The sequence below is a fragment of the Carcharodon carcharias genome, chromosome 12, assembly GCF_017639515.1.
Source record: "Carcharodon carcharias isolate sCarCar2 chromosome 12, sCarCar2.pri, whole genome shotgun sequence".
In the NCBI taxonomy this organism is placed as follows: Eukaryota; Metazoa; Chordata; class Chondrichthyes; order Lamniformes; family Lamnidae; genus Carcharodon; species Carcharodon carcharias.
In genome coordinates this window covers 133,127,375-133,144,487 of record NC_054478.1, presented here as the reverse complement: position 1 = coordinate 133,144,487, position 17,113 = coordinate 133,127,375, and the positions used below count along the sequence as shown (strand labels likewise).

General features: G+C 44.5%; 1 protein-coding gene across 3 annotated transcripts in view; it reads left to right on the top strand.

The window, feature by feature from the left end:
• LOC121284999 (Krueppel-like factor 7) overlaps positions 1-17,113 on the top strand; it is a 258,103-nt gene that overhangs the window by 33,759 nt on the left and 207,231 nt on the right. For 2 of the 3 annotated variants that reach the window (XM_041201063.1, XM_041201060.1), the window contains exon 2: positions 10,441-11,002. In XM_041201063.1, coding sequence (XP_041056997.1) covers positions 10,441-11,002 — 562 coding nt within the window. Of the gene's footprint in view, positions 1-7,299; positions 7,408-8,382; positions 8,409-10,440; positions 11,003-17,113 lie in introns of all 3 variants that reach the window. The other variant, XM_041201061.1, reaches the window with a different exon arrangement.

The following is a 17,113-nucleotide window of genomic DNA, read 5'->3' as shown; positions in this document are numbered from 1 at the left end:
TCCAAATATCTCCCTTTTCATATTGAAGAAAAGCTACAAACATCCCTTTTTTCCTAGCGAACAAAAACATATTTGCATGCACGATCCTGTATGACTGTGAATTACCCAAGTTACCCACTATACACCCACAGTTCTCATGCATTGACAACTGTTTGTTCTACTAGTCAGTCACTGCACATGCATTGCATTCATAGTCTTTAAATCGTGTGGGTCTCTTAATGGTGCATGTGCACGTTGACATTGGCTGTTTGTTTGAGTGATATTCTTTGTTAGCAGAGTGTTGTTCCCATGGCCCTTGTTGCCTTGGTAATTGTTGTTGTTCCATTGTGGTTGTTGTGGATACGTGGTCATCTGGCATTGAAGGTAGTTCTGTACTTAGCTGGTGAGATCCATGTTCCCTGACTGGCCAATTGCAGTAAAGGAACAACTTCACTCCCAGTTTACATGTGGGCTGCCCTTTGTCTACAATTGCTCTGCTATTTTTTGTCTTGGACTGTCTCTCAGCATAATGTATGTCCTGGTCTGTTCTGCCATACATATGCTGTAGCTGGTGTTTTACAACTTCTGCATTTTGACACAGGTCTATCGCTTTCTTTAGCATCAGTCTCTCATCTTTCAGTAGACTTGCTCCCACTGAGGGGTGTCTAATCTACCTTTAATCAGATCAACTTTTTGCTGTCCAAATTCACATGATTCTGCCAGCTGCATTACTGCCATCACGTAATGTTCAGTGGTCTCATTTTCACCCTGAACTCTAGTGTTGAAGACATATTGTTCATATGTAGCATTCACCCAGGGTTCAAAATGTGTGTTCAAGGCATTCAAAATCCCTGCTGTCTGTTTTCTTTGCTCGTCAGTTAGATTTAGTGTGGTATACACTTTGAAGCAGTCCCTCCCCAACAGTGTTAAAAGTGTGGCAACTCTTACCTGTTCAGGCTTGTTAATTAATTATGTTGCAATATCATAGTTTTGCCATCATAGCCAGTTTTTCCATGCATCACTCTTCAATTCAACTGGAGATGGGATTGGAAAATTTACTGCAGCCATTTTGCTCACTCAGTGACTTACTTGCAGCCTCTGTCTGCACTTCCTTTGCATCTACATCTCAGTGCTTTACCTTTGTCCTTTTTCAGTAGCTTTCTACAGATTTGAGCTTTTTCTGTGTGCCTTTCTTAGCTGGTTCTTTTCTGTAGGCAGTATTTTACTTGCAGCTTTTCTTTTTGGCCAGGAGCAGATTTGAATCTTTGTGCTCCTAGGCTTTCAGTGTCTTCTCTGCATCATTTCCTGGGCTCAAAAATCTATTTTTTTCTTCACTTCCTGACACCATGTTTCATGTATAAGGACAGAAGTCATCTTCAGTGTCTGTCTCTGTGAGGAGCTTTATTGGACTGGTTAGAAATGGCAGCCTACAGTCAGCTTTCCTTATGGCAGAGGCACATGAATATGGCAAGCTAGGCAGCATACTTAAGATTGCATTTTCAAAACTCAAACAGTCCTTACCTGGCCTGGCCTAGTCTGGTCTGTATGGAACGCTAGTCTCAAAGTAACAGGTTGTGGTTAATTTGGCCCTAGAATAGGGACCAATCTTACACCAAAGAACTGAGAATGTTGCTTGCTGAGCCAAGCTAACACCTAAACAGCAACTTGTATCTATACAGATAGCATCTTTAACATCGTAAAACATCCCAGTGCAGCTTCACAGGAATGTAATCAAGTAAAATGTGATATCGAGTCACGTGAGATATTAGAACAGCTCAAAGAGAGTGGGTTTTAAGGAGCAACTTGGAAGAGGAGGACAGAGATAGAAAGATTTAGGGAAGAATCCCAGAACTTAGGGCCTAGGCAGCTGAAGACTGAAGGCCAGTGGTTGTGGGGTGGGGGGTAGGAAATCGGGTGTGCAAGAGGCCAGAATTAGACGCACAGCAATCTCGGAGGGTTGCAGGCTGGAGGAGGTTACAGAGATAGGGAGCAGAAGCTAGAAGGAGGAAAATGAGGCTTGATGACCCCCAGCCCTCAGAATCCCCCAGGAAGTTACAAAAGCTGAAAGAAAAGCTCTTGTCTGTGTTGCAGCATAATTAAAATCTATTTAATTTTCTTTAGCACTGGGCTGCGGACACAGAAGTCCCATTTCATTAACTGCCTTGGCTGCCTGCAGGATCTGTTAGGTTTGAATGGCTTTTCTCCTAATTGCCCTGTAATCTTTCTGCTGGGAAGCATTCTGTGTGCCCACTTGTGTTGGGCATTGGAGTTGAGGGGCTTTACAGCTGGCTGCCTGGCAAGATCGGCTGTATAGTGGAGAGGCAATTTAAGCGTTCTCAATGCAGCGCAAAGGCACCATCCAAATTCCTGCACTTGCTTTTGTGTTGAAAAGTTTCTCTTAGGCTATCAGATCAAGGGATCTGCATACTCACAGGGCCTGTTTCATCTAGTCATATTGTGTACTGTTTCGAGACCAGTCAATGCCCTTATTCTCTGTCTAGCTGTGAAATCGCGTGTGTGTTTTTGTTAAATATTCCTCACTAGCCACACACTATGCTCCGATAGGCTGCAATGCTGCTTGATATTCATTCTGTTCCCAACCAATGACCCACACGGTTGACCATTGTCCTGATAAAGGAGGAGATGAAGTTAAGCAGACTTAAGTCCCTCTATGGGAGAGGAAGGAGGCCCAGCATTTGTGACTGGCTCAGGACTCCTGTGATTTTCATTGCAAGTGTTACTTTAATACCTTGTGTTGGAAAGGCCGATCTAGGTTTCAACTTGTTCCACGTGCTAAATCTTTAACATTTAAGTGATGGCAGAGTCAGGGGAGTCAGAGGGTGGCAGGTGCAACTCCGAGGCCTGTTTTAGGAGGCCCGAGTGTTGGTTGCTGCTCTGGGAGAGGCAGCGTAATTAGAATGTTACTGGATTAATCCAGAGGCTAGGACTAATGCACTGGAGTCATAAGTTCAAAGCCCGTCATTACAGATGGGGAAGTTTAAATTCAAAAAAGTCCAGTAACAATGCTCATGAAACTACCAGATTGTCATAAAAACTAATTTGGTTCACTAATGTCCTTTTAAGAAAGGAAATCTGCTGCCTTTATGTGTCCTGGTCTACATGTGACTCCAGACCCACAGCAATGTGCTTTGACCCTTAATTGGCCTCTGGAATGGCTTAGCAAGCCTCTCAGTCTTATCAAACAGAAAAATTGAATAAATAAAACTGGGTGGACTACCTATCATTGACCTAGGCACTGGAAATGACAAATGCACACCCTGCCCGGTCAATCCTGCAAGGTCATCCTAACCAATATCAGAGGACTTGTGTCAAAATTGGGAGAGCTGTCCCACTGTCAAGCAACAGCCTGACATAGTCACGCTCACAGAATTATACCTTACAGACCATGTCCCAGACTTCTTCATCACCATCTCTGGGTACATCCTGTCCCAATGGCAGGACAGACCCCCATAGATGGTGGCACAGTGATATACTGTCAAGATGCTGTGGCCATGGGGGGCCTCAGCATCGACTCTGGACCCCATGAGGTCCATTGGCATCAAGTCAAACATGGGCAAGGAAACCTCCTGTTAGTTACCATCTAGCGCTCTCCCCCAGCTGATCAGTCTGTGCTCCTCTATGTTGAACACCAGTTGGAAGAAGCACTGATGGTGACAAGGGCACAGAATGTAATCTGGAGGGGGACCTTCAATGTCCATCACTGATGGTGACTGAGCTGGCTGAGTCCTGAAGGACCTATCTGCCAGACTGGGACAGGTGGCGAGGGAACTTATAAGAGGGAAAAGCCTCCATGACCTCTCACCAGTTGACTTGTAGCAGATGTATATGCCCATGAGAACAATGGTAGGAGTGAACATTACACAGTCCTTGTGGAGATGAAACCCTGTCTTCACATTGAAGATGCCCTCCATTGTGTTGTATGGCTCTACCACTGTGCTAAATGGGATTGATTCAGAACGGATCTAGCAGTTCTAAACTGAGCATCCATGAGGCATTGTTGACCAAAAATAACAGCAGAATTGTATTCAACCACAATCTGAAACTTCTCATGGCTCAGCATATCCCTCACTCTACCATTACCATCAAACCAGGGGATTAACTCTGGTTCAATGAAGGGTACAGGAAGGCATGCCAGGAGCAGCACCAGGCATATCTAAAAATGAAGTGTCAACCTGGTGAAGCTACAACACAGGACTATACGCATGTTAAACAGCGGAAGTAGCGTGCGTTAGACAAAGATAAGCGATTCCACAGCCATCCGATCAGATTAATGCTCTCCAGTCCTGTCATGTCCAAAGTGGTGGTGGACAATTAAACACTAACAGGAGGAGGAGACTGCACATGCATTATGGGGGAGCTCAGTACATCAGTGCAAAAAAACAAGACTGAAGTACTTGCAAACTGCTTCAGCCAGAAGTGCCAAGTGGACGATCCATCTCAGCCTCCTCCTGAGGTCCCCAGCTGCACACTTGCCTGCCTTCAGCCAATTCAGTTTGCTCTCTGATATTAAGAAATGTGGAGATAGTGGCAGAGTGATAATGTCACTGGGCTAGTAATCCAGAGACCCAGATTAATGCTCTGAGGGCAGGTTTCAAATCCCACCTTGGCAGCTAGTAGAATTTAACTTCAATTAATTAACTAAAAAAAAAAATCTGGAATTGAAAGCTAGTCTCAATAATGGTGACTATCATCAATTGTCATAAAAACCCATCTGGTTCACTAGTGTCCTTTAGGGAAGGAAATCTGCCGTTCTTACCTAGTCTGGTTTACATGTGACTACAGCCCCACAGCGATGTGGTTGACTTTCCTGGCCTTGCAAGCCTCTCAGTTCAAGTACAATTCAGGATGGGCAACAAATGATGTCCAAATCCCATGAAAAAAATTTTAAATAGCAGAAGGCACTGGATACTGCAAAGGCTATGGAGACTGATAACATTCCAGCAATAGTACTGAAGGCTTGTGCTCCAGAATTAGCTGCACCCCTAGCTGTTCCAGTACAGCTACAATACTGGCATCTGTCTAACAATGTAGAATATTGCCCAAGAAGCAGGTCAAATCCGATCCAGTCAGGTTAATGATCATCCCATCAATCTATTCTCAATCATCAGCAAAGTGATGGAAGGTGTCATCAACAGTGCTCTCAAGTAACATTTACTCAGCAATAACCTGCTCACTGGTGCTCAGTTTGAGTTCCCCCAGGGTCCTCGGCTCCAGACTGCATTACAGTTTTGGTCCAAACATGGACGAAAGAGCTGAACTCCAGAGGTGAGGTGAGGGTGACTCTCTTTGACAACGAGGAGCCCAAGTAAAATTGAAGTAAATGTGAATCGATGTGGTGGTGTTGTGGGGGGGGGGGGGGCGGCGGCAGCGGCGGCGGAAAACGCTCTGCTGGTTGGAGTCATACCTAACACAGAGAAGGATGATTGTGGTTGTTGGAGGCCTATAACCTCAGCCCCAGAATATCACTACAGGAGTTCTTCAGGGTAATGTCCTAGGCCCAACCACCTTCAACTGCTTCATCAATGACCTTTTACTCAAATGTGAGGTCAAAAGTGCGGATGTTCACTGATGTTTGCACAATGTTCAGCGCATTCGTGATTCCGCACTTACTGAAGCAGTCTGTGTCCACATGCAGAAACACCTGGGCAGAATTCAGGCTTGAGTTGATAAGTGGCCAGTAACATTTGTACCACACAAGTGCCAGGCAATGATCATCTCCGACAAGAGAGAATTTAACATTCAGTGACATTACCTGCTGAATCCCCTACTGTCAACATCCTGGGGGTTACATTGACCAGAAGCTGAATTGGACTAGCCATATAAATACAATGGCTACAAGAGCAAGTCAGAGACCAGGAATTGTGCGATGAGTAACTCTGCTCCTGACTCCCCAAAGCCTGTCCACCACCTGCAAGGCACAAGTCAGGAGTATGATGGAATACTCTCCACTTGCTTGGATGAGTGCAGCTCCCACAGTGCTTGAGAAGCTGGACATCATCCAGGACAAAGCAGCCCGCTTGACTGGCACCACATCCACCACCTTAAACGTTCACTTCCTCCGCCACTAACGCACAGTGGCAGCAGTGTGTACCTTCTACAAGATGCACAGCAGGAATTCACCAAGGCTCCTTCGACAGCACCTTCCAAACCTACGACCTCTCTACCACCTAGAAGGACAAGGGCAGCAGATGCAAGGGAACACTACCATCTGCAAGTTCCCCTCCAAGGCAGACTCCATCCTGACTTGGAACCGTACCACTGCTCCTTCACTGTCGCTGGGTCAAAATCCTGAACTCCCTTCCTCATATAGCTCTGTGGGTGTACCTACACCACATGGACTGCTGTGGTTCAAGAGGGTAGCTCACCACCACCACCTCAAGGGCAATTAGGGATGGGCAATAAATGTTGGCCTAGCCAGTGACACCCACAACCTACGAACAAATAAAACATAATTTGAGGAGACTGGGAGGGGTGAAGGTCAGAATATTTGCTTCTTTGTATAGTTGCACATTGTGATTGTGAGTTCATTAGCAACCCATAATTGGAGCCCCATCATGCTTTCCCACAAAATGTGTAGCATACTCTACATGTGAACTAATAGCTTGGAGGTGCAGTTACAAGTGTCAGCAGTGGCTCAGAGGGTAGAAGTGATGCCTCTGAGCCAGCAGATTGGGAGTTCAAAGTCCCACTCCAGAGATTTGAGCACATAATCCAGACCAACACTCCAGGACAGGACTGAGGGAGTGTTGCACTGCTGAAGGCGCCATCTTTCAGATGAGATACAAAAGATCCCATGGCCTTATTTGAAAAAGAGCAGATGAGTTCTAACCAGGACCCTGGCCATTACCTAAACCTCAACCAGCACCACAAAAAATGATGAACTGGCCATTTATCTCGGTTGCTGCTTGAGGGATCTTGCTACAAACCAGTTAGCGATCAAAACAGTGACCACATCTCAGAAGTCTCACTGATGCTTCCTCACACATAGCCAGGACACGAGGAGAATTTCCTGCTCTTGGTAGTGTCATGGGATCTTTTACAGCCACTGGAATTGCCTTGGGGGGCTTCAGTTTAATGTCTCTCATATCAACTGGCCTGTCGCTGAATGAATCTTAAAATTTCTCTCTTTTTTAACTCATTCTTTTAATAGATGGCAAGACAGCCTTCAACACAGAAAGGAAGAATTGATTGCTGTTTTAATCACCAGTGGAAAGGACTTACTTTTAATTAAATCTCAGTTCAAAGAGTCGATGTGTGCTGACACTTTTTTTTCTCATCTTTCACCCCTTCGTTTTCCAGGGCCGAGCATCTGGTATTTTTAGGTGAGGTAAATGTGCAGGAGGGAGGGGTGGTGCTCAGTGAGGTACTGCTTGGTGAGAGACCCCATCTGTCCCCATCCAAAGCCACGTAAGTCATCAGTGTTTTGGGGCTTTGTGGGAGGCTAGGGTGGGGGGTAACGGAGTGTGAGACTTCAGATCACTTGTTCTGAAGTGCCGTTAAAACCAGTGTGTGGAGACGTGCCATCAATAGTACTATTAGCTACCAATAGTTGTCCAACATTGGTAGCTAACGGTAGGAAAAACAATGGCAGACCATCGCATTATTTAAATGGTGATAGATTGGGATATGTTGATGTACAAAGGGACCTGGGTGTCCTTGTACACCAATCACTGAAAGCAAACATGCAGGTGCAGCAAGCAGTTAAGAAGGCAGATGTTATGGTGGCCTTCATTGTGAGAGGACTTGAGTACAGGAGCAAGGATGTCTTACTACAGCTGTACAGGGCCTTGGTGAGACCACACCTGGAGCATTATGTGCAGCTTTGGTCTCCTTACCTAAGAAAGGATTTACTTGCCAAAGAGGGAGTGCAGTGAAGGTTCACCAGACTGATTTGTGGGATGGCAGGATTGTTATATGAGGAGAGATTGGGTCCACTAGACCTGTATTCACTGGAGTTTAGAAGAATGAGAGGGGGTCTCATTGAAACGTATGAAATTCTGACAGGGATGGACAGACTGGATGCAGGGATGATGTTCCCTCTGGCTGGGGGGGTCTAGAACAAGGGGTCACGGTCTCAGGATACTGGGTAAGCCATTTGGATTGAGATGAGGAGACATCTCTTCACTGAGAGGGTGGTGAACCTGTAGAATTCTCTACCACAGAGGTCTGTGGAGGCCGGGTCACTAAATATATTTAAGAAGGAAATAGATTTCTAGACTTGAAAGGCATCAAAGGGTATGGGAAGAGAGCAGGGGAATGGTATTGAGATGAGAGTATCAGCTATGATCATATTGAAAGGTGGGGCAGGCTCGAAGGGCCAAATAACCTACTCCTATTTTCTATGTTTCCATGTTTCTGTCTGGTGATCGCTTGTGGGCACAGGGAAATCGCCTCCAATCAGTCTAAATGTAAGTGCCCTGGGGAAGCCTAGGTTTTAGGCCCCATTTCATCTGCATTTATGCTGACGCCTATTTTTATTATTTTTGTTACCTTGGGACTAGTGCACAGTCCTGGTAGCACCTCCAGTCTTGCCAACGCAGACTAGTGTATACTATGAAGGAGAGTTCATTCTGCCTGTCAATCTAACTATCAGCTGGATCGGCATTGATTTGCACTCAATAAACTTTAAATTGGGCTGAAGAAGCCCCGCTGATTTATAGTTGTAATCCCACTTAGAGATGAGGTTGCAAGTTTTGAAACCAGTGCCATGTGTGTTCTTGGAAGGCCCCCTTTCCATTTGCTGGTAGCCAGGGGCAACCGGTATATTTTTATGTAGCTGCTATTTGAAGAGCGTTGTCAATGAAGGATTAAAGAGCCTGGCGTGCCACATTTACAGAGATGGAGGTTAGGAGGGAGAGAATAAAGGAATTGGTGTGCTCTTCTATAGCAGGATAATAAAGAATCCGTGTGTTCAAATCCCACCATAGCCTCACACCATCCCTACTCTATAACCACCTACAATCCTTGGAGGTCTCTGCACTCATCCAATTCTAATATCTCGCATATCCTTGTTTCCAGTCAGCCCACCATCGTGGCCATGCCTTCAGCTGCCTAGATCCGGAGTTTTGGATTTACTTCCCTAAGTTGCTCTGGCCCCCTCTCCTTTTAAGGTGTTCCTTAACATCGACCTCTTTGTCCTAGTCTTCCATCCTATTATCTCTCTCTGCGCCTATGTTAAAGGCGCTATATAAATGCAAGTTGTTGTTTTTGAATGCAGAACATAGGATCTGCCACTTGCCACAATCTCTGTGTATGACATGCGTGTGCCTCTGACCAGGCTACAGATGAGGAGATGGAGCAGATGATGATCCTACCTGGTTGGAGATGGTTGGGTAAGGGTTGACTGCAGGCCTTGTTTTGACTGCTTGTTTTGATGGTGTAAGTTCACTGTGAACCTTTTCAGCTTTTATAACTCAACCCTCACATGGTAACAACAAAAACTTGCATTTATATGGTGCCTTTAACTTGGAAAAAGTTCTACGGTGTTTCACAGAAGCACTACCCAAGGAAAAATCAATACAAACCTGGAGGGAGATGTTAGGAGGGTGAAGTGGGATTTTAAAGACATTCTTAAAGGGTGAGAAGTTTATAGAGGCTTTCTTTTGTATATTCTTTCACAGGGTGTGGGCACTGCTGCCTAGAGCCAGCATTTATTGCTCATCCTAACTGCTCTTAAGGTGGTGGTGAGCCACCTTATGCCATCCATGGTACACCCACAGTGCTGTTAAGGAGGGAGTTCCAAGATTTTGAGGCTTGGGCAGCTGAAGGGACTGCTGCCAGTAGTGGGTGAAGGGAGTGGGAGATGCTCAAGAGGCCAGAGTGAGAGGAATGCAGAGCTGCTGAAAGGATGCAGGGCTGGAGGAGGATGCAGGGATGGGGAGGGGCGAGGCCACAGAGGGGTTTGAACACGAGAATGAGAATTTGAAATTGCAAGTATTGCTGGACGGTGGGGAGGGGGTGGTGGCAATATAGACCAGCAAAGGGTTAAGGGTCTTGGGTGAATGGGACTTGGTGCGGGTTAAGATAGGGACTGTATAGGTTTGGATGAGCTGGAGTTTCATGAGGGTGGACGATGAGGGACCAACCATGGAGAGCACTGGAATGGTCACATTTGGAGGTGACGAAGGCATGGATGAGGGTTTCCGATCAGCTATAAGAGCGCACTTCTATTTATTAGATATTTGGCTGACATGTTCAAGATGTCCCAGACCCTACCGAAAAAGGGGTTAACAAATCAAAATGTCCACCCCCCACAACACCCCTGTTATTGATGGGCCTACGGTGCAGGCTCTACGTATATGTCCTTGTGTTGGACTCTGTCTAAACAGATTAACAAGCTTTCTCTCTCTGCTTGAATGTGTTCTGAAAATGGAATTCAGCAAGAAGTTTCCCACCAGTGATGCCTGTATTTGTATTTTATTCCCCACCCTGTCCCACCAGACATGCCTCGAATTGGAGCGCTACCTTCAGACGGAGCCCAAGAAGCTGTCGGACCCGTTCCTGGAGGAGTTGGACTGTATGCTGAGTGCCTCAGCCGGAGCTGGCGGTGAAGGGGAGCTGGCACACCCTCTGCAGCCCAGCTTTCCGCGGAGGCAGCCGGACAGCAGCGAGCTGCCTTCCACCCCCACCTCCCCCCACAAGCTTCAGCTGGAAATGCCCTTCGCCTTACAAACGACGGCGGAGCTGCCCCCCGAGGCCCCCGCCTCGGTCAACCCCGCCCAGCTCAACGCCGTGACGTCCCTCACGCCGCCCTCCTCCCCGGAGCTCGGCAGACATTTGTTAAAGCCGCCGCACGCCCTGGCAGCCGCGGATGACACGACGGTGGTGAAAGTTGTCCAGAGGAAAGGCCTTGGCCTGGTCAAGGCGATGAGTGAGAATGGACAGGGTGACCTTGAGACCTCGCCGGACAACAAGAAGAGAGTCCATCGCTGCCAGTTTAATGGTTGTCGGAAAGTTTACACCAAGAGCTCACACTTGAAAGCCCACCAGAGAACACACACAGGTAGGGCAACTCTTCTCTCGGGCTTGTTTGGGGAGGTGGGGCAGTGCGGCAAGCCGTCCTCTCGTCATCGTCCTATAAAGCAAGTTGGCCTTTTTAATTTTGTTCTCAGTATGTGGGGCATTGCTGGCGTGGCTGCCATTTTATTACCCATCCCTAGTGCCCTGGGACAGTGGCAGTGAGCCGCCTTTACCGATCGCATCAGAGGCCAGCTAACAGCCAACAATCTTGATGTGGGACTGGAGTCACAAACAGCCCAGACTGGGTAAGGCCGGCAGGTTTCCTTCCCCGAGAGTGAACCGGTTGAGGCTTTACAGCAATCTGACATTTTCGTGCTGCTTTTTAAAGAAACTGATGGGAGCTTTTAATTTCCAGATTTTTTTTTGTGGGGGATGGGGGAAGAATATATACACTGCAAACTGTAGAGCACTTGATTGTGTTAACCCTTGCCATATACTCTGTCAACATTTAAAGTCCCTAAACTTAGCAACAGGTTGCAAACTTGTTTGTAGAATGCTTTTGTGACAGTTCCCTGGAGCAAGGTGTTGTGGAACCTACTAGTGATAAAGCTATTTTAGATCTGGCATTGTGCAATCGGGCAAGGTTAATGAGTAATCTTGTAGTAAAAGATCCACTGGGAAATAGTGATCATAATACAACTGAATTCCATCGTAAGTTTGAAAAGGATGCACTCCAATCACAAACAATAATCTTGAACTTGAACAAAGCCAATTACACAAGTATGAGGGGAGAACTGGCTAAGGTTAATTAGGTAAATAGACTAAAAGAGATGATGGTAAATAAACAGGAGGAGAGATTTAAAGAAACAATTCAAAATGCTCAGCAAAAATACATTCCATTGAAAGACAAAAAATCAGCAAGAAAGACCCATCTGTGGTTTACTAAGGAGATGAAGGATTAAAATGAGAGGCTTATAATGTTGCAAAGAATAGTAGTGAGTCTGCAGTTTGGGAGTGTCTTAAAAACCAGGAAAGGGCTACCAAAAGGTTGATTAAAAAGGGAAAAAATAGTGTAGAAGAATGTAGACTGGCCAGAAGAATGAAAACAGATTGTCAAAACATTTACAAGTATTTAAAAAGGAGAGTAGCTAAAGTAAATATTGATTCCTGAAAAGCAGAGACAGAATAAATTATCATGGGGAATGAGAAAATCCCAGAGACGTTAACAAATATTTTGTGCCTGTCGTCACAGTGGAAGGCACAAACCACATGTCAGAAATAGAGGGTAACCTAGGGGCTAAAAAGAGTGAGGAAATCAAGGTAATTAATAGCAGAAATTAAGTATTAGAGAAACTTAAGGGCTAAATTCCGACAAACCTCCAGGACCTGATAGCCTCCATCTTAGAGTTCCAAAAGACATAGCTACAGAGACAGCTGATGCATTGGTCATGATTTTCCAAAATTCCCTAGATTCTAGAATGCTCCCAGCAGATTGGAAGTTAGCAAATGTAACACCGCTATTGAAGAAAGGAGGGAAGAGAAAAAATGGGCACCACAGGCCAGTTTGGCCTAAAATCAGTAGTCGGGAAAGTGCTGGAACCTATTATTAAGGAAGTCTTAACAATGCAGACAATGCAAAGACGAAGTCTTATCACACTATGGTTTTCTAATTGTTCAGAGAAACTCAACATTGTTTTATGAAAGGTAAATCATGTTTGTCAAATTTATTAGTGCTTTTTGAGAATGTAACTACTAGAGCGGATAAAAGGGAACCAATAGATGTAGGATACTTGGATTTCCAAAAGGCATTTGTTAAGGTGCCACACAAAAGATTAATCCATAAGATAAGGGCTCATGGGGTTGTCATTAATATATTAGCACGGATAGAAGATTGGTTAATGGACAGGAAGCAAGAAGTAGGGATAAATGGGGCATTTTCAAGTTGGCAGGCTGTAACTAGTGGAGTGCTGCAAAGAACAGTGCTGGGGCCTCAGCTATTTACAATATATATTAATGACTTGGGCAAAGAGACAGGATAATTTATCTGAGTTTGCTGGCAATACAAAGCTAGGTGGGAATGTAAGCTGTGAGGAGGATATGAAGAGGTTTCAAAGAAATATAGACAGGTTAAGTGAGGGGCGACAAGGTGACAGATGGAGTATAATGTGAGGTAGTGTGAGGTTTTTCATCTTGGTAGCAAGAATTGAAAATCAGAATATTTTTTAAAAGGTGTGAAACTTGTAAATGTTGATATTCAAAGGGGCTTGAGTGTATTCATACAAAGAACTCAAAGTTAACACGCAGATACCATAAGCAATTAGGAAGGCAAATGGTATGTTGGCTTTAATTGCAAGAGGGTTAAATACAAGAATAAAGAAGTCTTACTACAATTGTACAGGGCTTTGGTGAGAGTACATCTGGAATACTGTGTGCCATTTCGGCCTTCATATTTAAGGAACTTGCATTGGGGAGGTATGCTGATGATTCACTAGATTGGACCCTAGGATGAAAGGGTTCTGCTATAAGAGGTATATAAGAGATATAAGAGGTTGATTAAATTGGGTCTATATTCTCTGGAATTTAGAAGGACGAGAAGGTGATCTGGTTGAAACATACATGATATTGAAGGGCTTGACAGGGTAGACACAGAGAGGTTGTTTCCCCAGGCTGGGGAATCTAGAACACAGGTACAGCTTTAGGATAAGGGGCGGATCATTTAGAACTGAGTTGAAAAATTTCTTCACACAAAGGGCTGTGAATCTTTCGCATTCTCTACACCAGGGTGTTGCAAATGCACCAGTGTTGAAAATGTTTACGCTGACAGTGAAGGAACGACAGTATCGTTCTAAGTCAGGCTGGTGAGTGGCTTGTCGGGGAACTGGCAGGCGATGGTGTCCTCATGCATCTGCTTCCCATCTAGGTGGGAAAGCTGGCAAGACCCAGAGACATGGGACTCCTTTGTGTTGAAGATCACCCAGTGAAAATTGTGTATGTTAGCCTTTGGCAATCTCTTCATTGTTGCTGAAATAATATTGTTTCCTAGCATAAAAACAGAAGGCAGGTTTGAGTTTTAATTTGGCCAGGTCTTGGATGATGGCTTTAGAGGGCTTTGTAAGCCGATCCCCCAGAGAGATTTCTTCTGCTCCCTATTTCTGTGTCATCCCCCTGGGCCTAAGCACTGGAATTCTACCCCTAAACCTCTCTGTCTTTACCTCCCCTCCTTTAAGAAACTCCTTGAAACCTACCTCTTTGACCAAGCTTTTAATCACCTGTTTCAATATTACCTTATGTGGCTTGATGTCAAGTTTTGTTTGATATCCCTCTTGTGAAGCACATTAGGATGTTTTACTACATTAGAAATGCAGTATCAATGTGTTGCGATCAATAGCTTTTTAAAAAGAAATTCAAAATTCCAGTTAATAGCTGAAAGGATGATGTAATAAGATTTTGCATTTTAAGATGCTTACTATAACAAAAGACTAAAAGCGCTAGTGACTAAACGCTATCTTCGTGGATAACTTATACTTTAAGGCACAGAACGGAATGCCCCCATTCTAATTCTTAGCCCAACTGGAAAAACAATTCACATATACGCTCCACTGTCCTTTTAAGGAGACATCCTACTCTCCCAGAATCAGTCCAAAATGATCCTTAGCTCCCAAGGGTTTACATATATCCTTTTCCTTTCTCAGCCTGGTATCTTCTAACATAGAATTGTTGTTTACAGTTGGAGTATTATTGGAGATCCTCTTCCTAGTGCAAGCGAGGCAAATCTTCCAGCTTCATGTTAACTCCTCGCAAATTTGGTCATTTCAATCCGAGCGTGAGCTTCCACCCGTATTCGAGCGCAGTGAACAATGGAGATATTTGGCCTCTAGCTGCTCTTTCTCCGCCAGATCCTAGCAGATATACAGTGATATTTTAGGGAAGCCTGTAACCCAGTATCACAGTGGCTTCCTCTGTACTCGTTCCATCTCAAAGCCCATCACCATGGCAACATGTATCACGTGGGCCTTATATCCAGGTCGATATGCTGATTAGCTATTCTTCAGACCCCATCTCTCTTTTATCTTGGATGTAAATTGACAGTTTAAAGCACTACTGTTTACAACTTGACATCTTCTACACGTCTGGGAATTTCGAGACTCACAGTCTATCCACTGTTAGCACATAGGCTGTTGCCATTGTCTCCAAGTGTAAACACCTTGTAACTTCTTCCCAATAAAACAACCTGAGACTCCTTTAATCTCTAACAATAAAACCACCCAGGCTTGCTGTCAGGCAGACTCTGGAACAGGTCACATGAACCCCATCATTTTGATCTTAATTAAAGACACAGTCCCAAAACACAATAATCTAATAAAGCTCACAATTGTAACATACACATTGCTGTTCTCTATGCCTCTCTTTATCTTTAGCGATCCTAGCTTGTTTAAAACTCATTAACTCTGTCTGCCCATGGATTGTCAATTTGCCATCTTTGATGGTTTACTGTTGTGTATTGATGTGAATATCAAATTTATTCAGGTTGATTTCAAACTGTCTTCAGATCTTTGGCCGCCAACGCTTCCTTGGCTGGAGCTCCATTCCGGTTAAAGTTGTCATTTTGGGAGTCTGGTGTTCTCCATTTAAGTGGCCAAGCCAGTGAAGTTGTGTTCTGATGACCATAGCTTCATTGATGGTACAACCAGTTGAGAGCAGATTTAGTTTTATGATCATCCTAGTTCATTTAAAGGATTGTGAGTAAGGAACGTTGGTGAAAATGCTCAAGAGTCTTGAGGTGCCTTCTCCAAGTATAGCCCTTGATTCAGAGCCATAGAGTAAGGCTGAGGAACAACAAACTTGTAAAACCATAGTCTTCATATATATATCTGGTCCCTTTTTATTGAAGGACCTGCCCTCAGGTGCTTTAAAAGTTGCTGAAACTCCTCATCCATGTTCGTATCCTTTGATAGATCATCCTTGTGTTTAAGTTCCTTCATAGATTCATCCCACCCTATTTCTGTAGCCTCTTCCATCTGTACAGCCCTTGGAACATGTGTTTCCCTAATTCTGGCCCCTTGTACATCCCTGATTTCTTTGCCCAACCATTGTCTTCAGACACCGAGGCCCTAAGCTCTGGGATTCCCTCCTTAAACCTACCCACAATTAAGACACCCCTTAAAACCTACCTCTTTGAGTAAGTGTTGAAAATGGAATATTTCAAAACTGAGATTCAGAGATATGAAAACCGAGGTAGATTCAGAGAGTGAACTGCTGCTTCAGTCTCTGATTTCCAGGTGCATCACTTTGGAGTCAACACAACCACTTGGGAGGCCTTAGCATTCTATTTAGAATCATCGAATCTTTAGTACAGAAGGAGGCCATTCAGCCCATCATGCCTGTGCCGGCTCTTTGAAAGAGTTATCCAGTTAGTCCCACTCCTTTGCTCTTTCCTGGTGGTCATGAATATCATTCCTTTTCAAATATTTATCAATTCCATAGGAACAGGAGTAGACCATTAGCCCCTCGAGTCCCTCTGTCATTCAATAAGATCATGCCTGAACTGTGACCTAACTCCATATACCCCTGCCTTTGCCCCATCTCTCTTAATACCTTTGGTCAGCAAAAATCTATCGGCCTTGGTTTTAAAATTAACAGTTGTTCTAATGTTGATTGCCATTTGTGGAAGAGAGATCTAAACATATGCCACCCTTTGTGTGAGCATTTCACTCCTGAAAGGTTTGGCTCTGTTTTTTAGACTATGCCCTCCAATCCTAGACCCCCCATGCAGTGGAAATAGTTTCTCTGTATCTACCTCTTGTTCCTCTTAATATCTTGAAAACTTGGGTTAAATCACCCCTTAATCTTCCAAATTCCATGGAAAATAACCCCTGTTTGTGTGATCTTTCTGTGTATTTAACGTCTGGAGTCAATTTATCATTCTGGTAAATCTACGGTGCACTTCCCCCAATGCCAGTATATCCTTTCCAATGTGTGGTGCTCAGAATTGCTCACAGCTTTGTGTAACTGAAGTTTAACTCCTAACCCCTTTTTCTAGTCTTCTAGATATAAAGGCCAACATTGCATTAATCCTTTTGATTATTTTCTGTACCTGTTCATGACATTTTAATGATCTCTACGTACCTGGAGTCCTAAATCTCTTTGGGCCTCC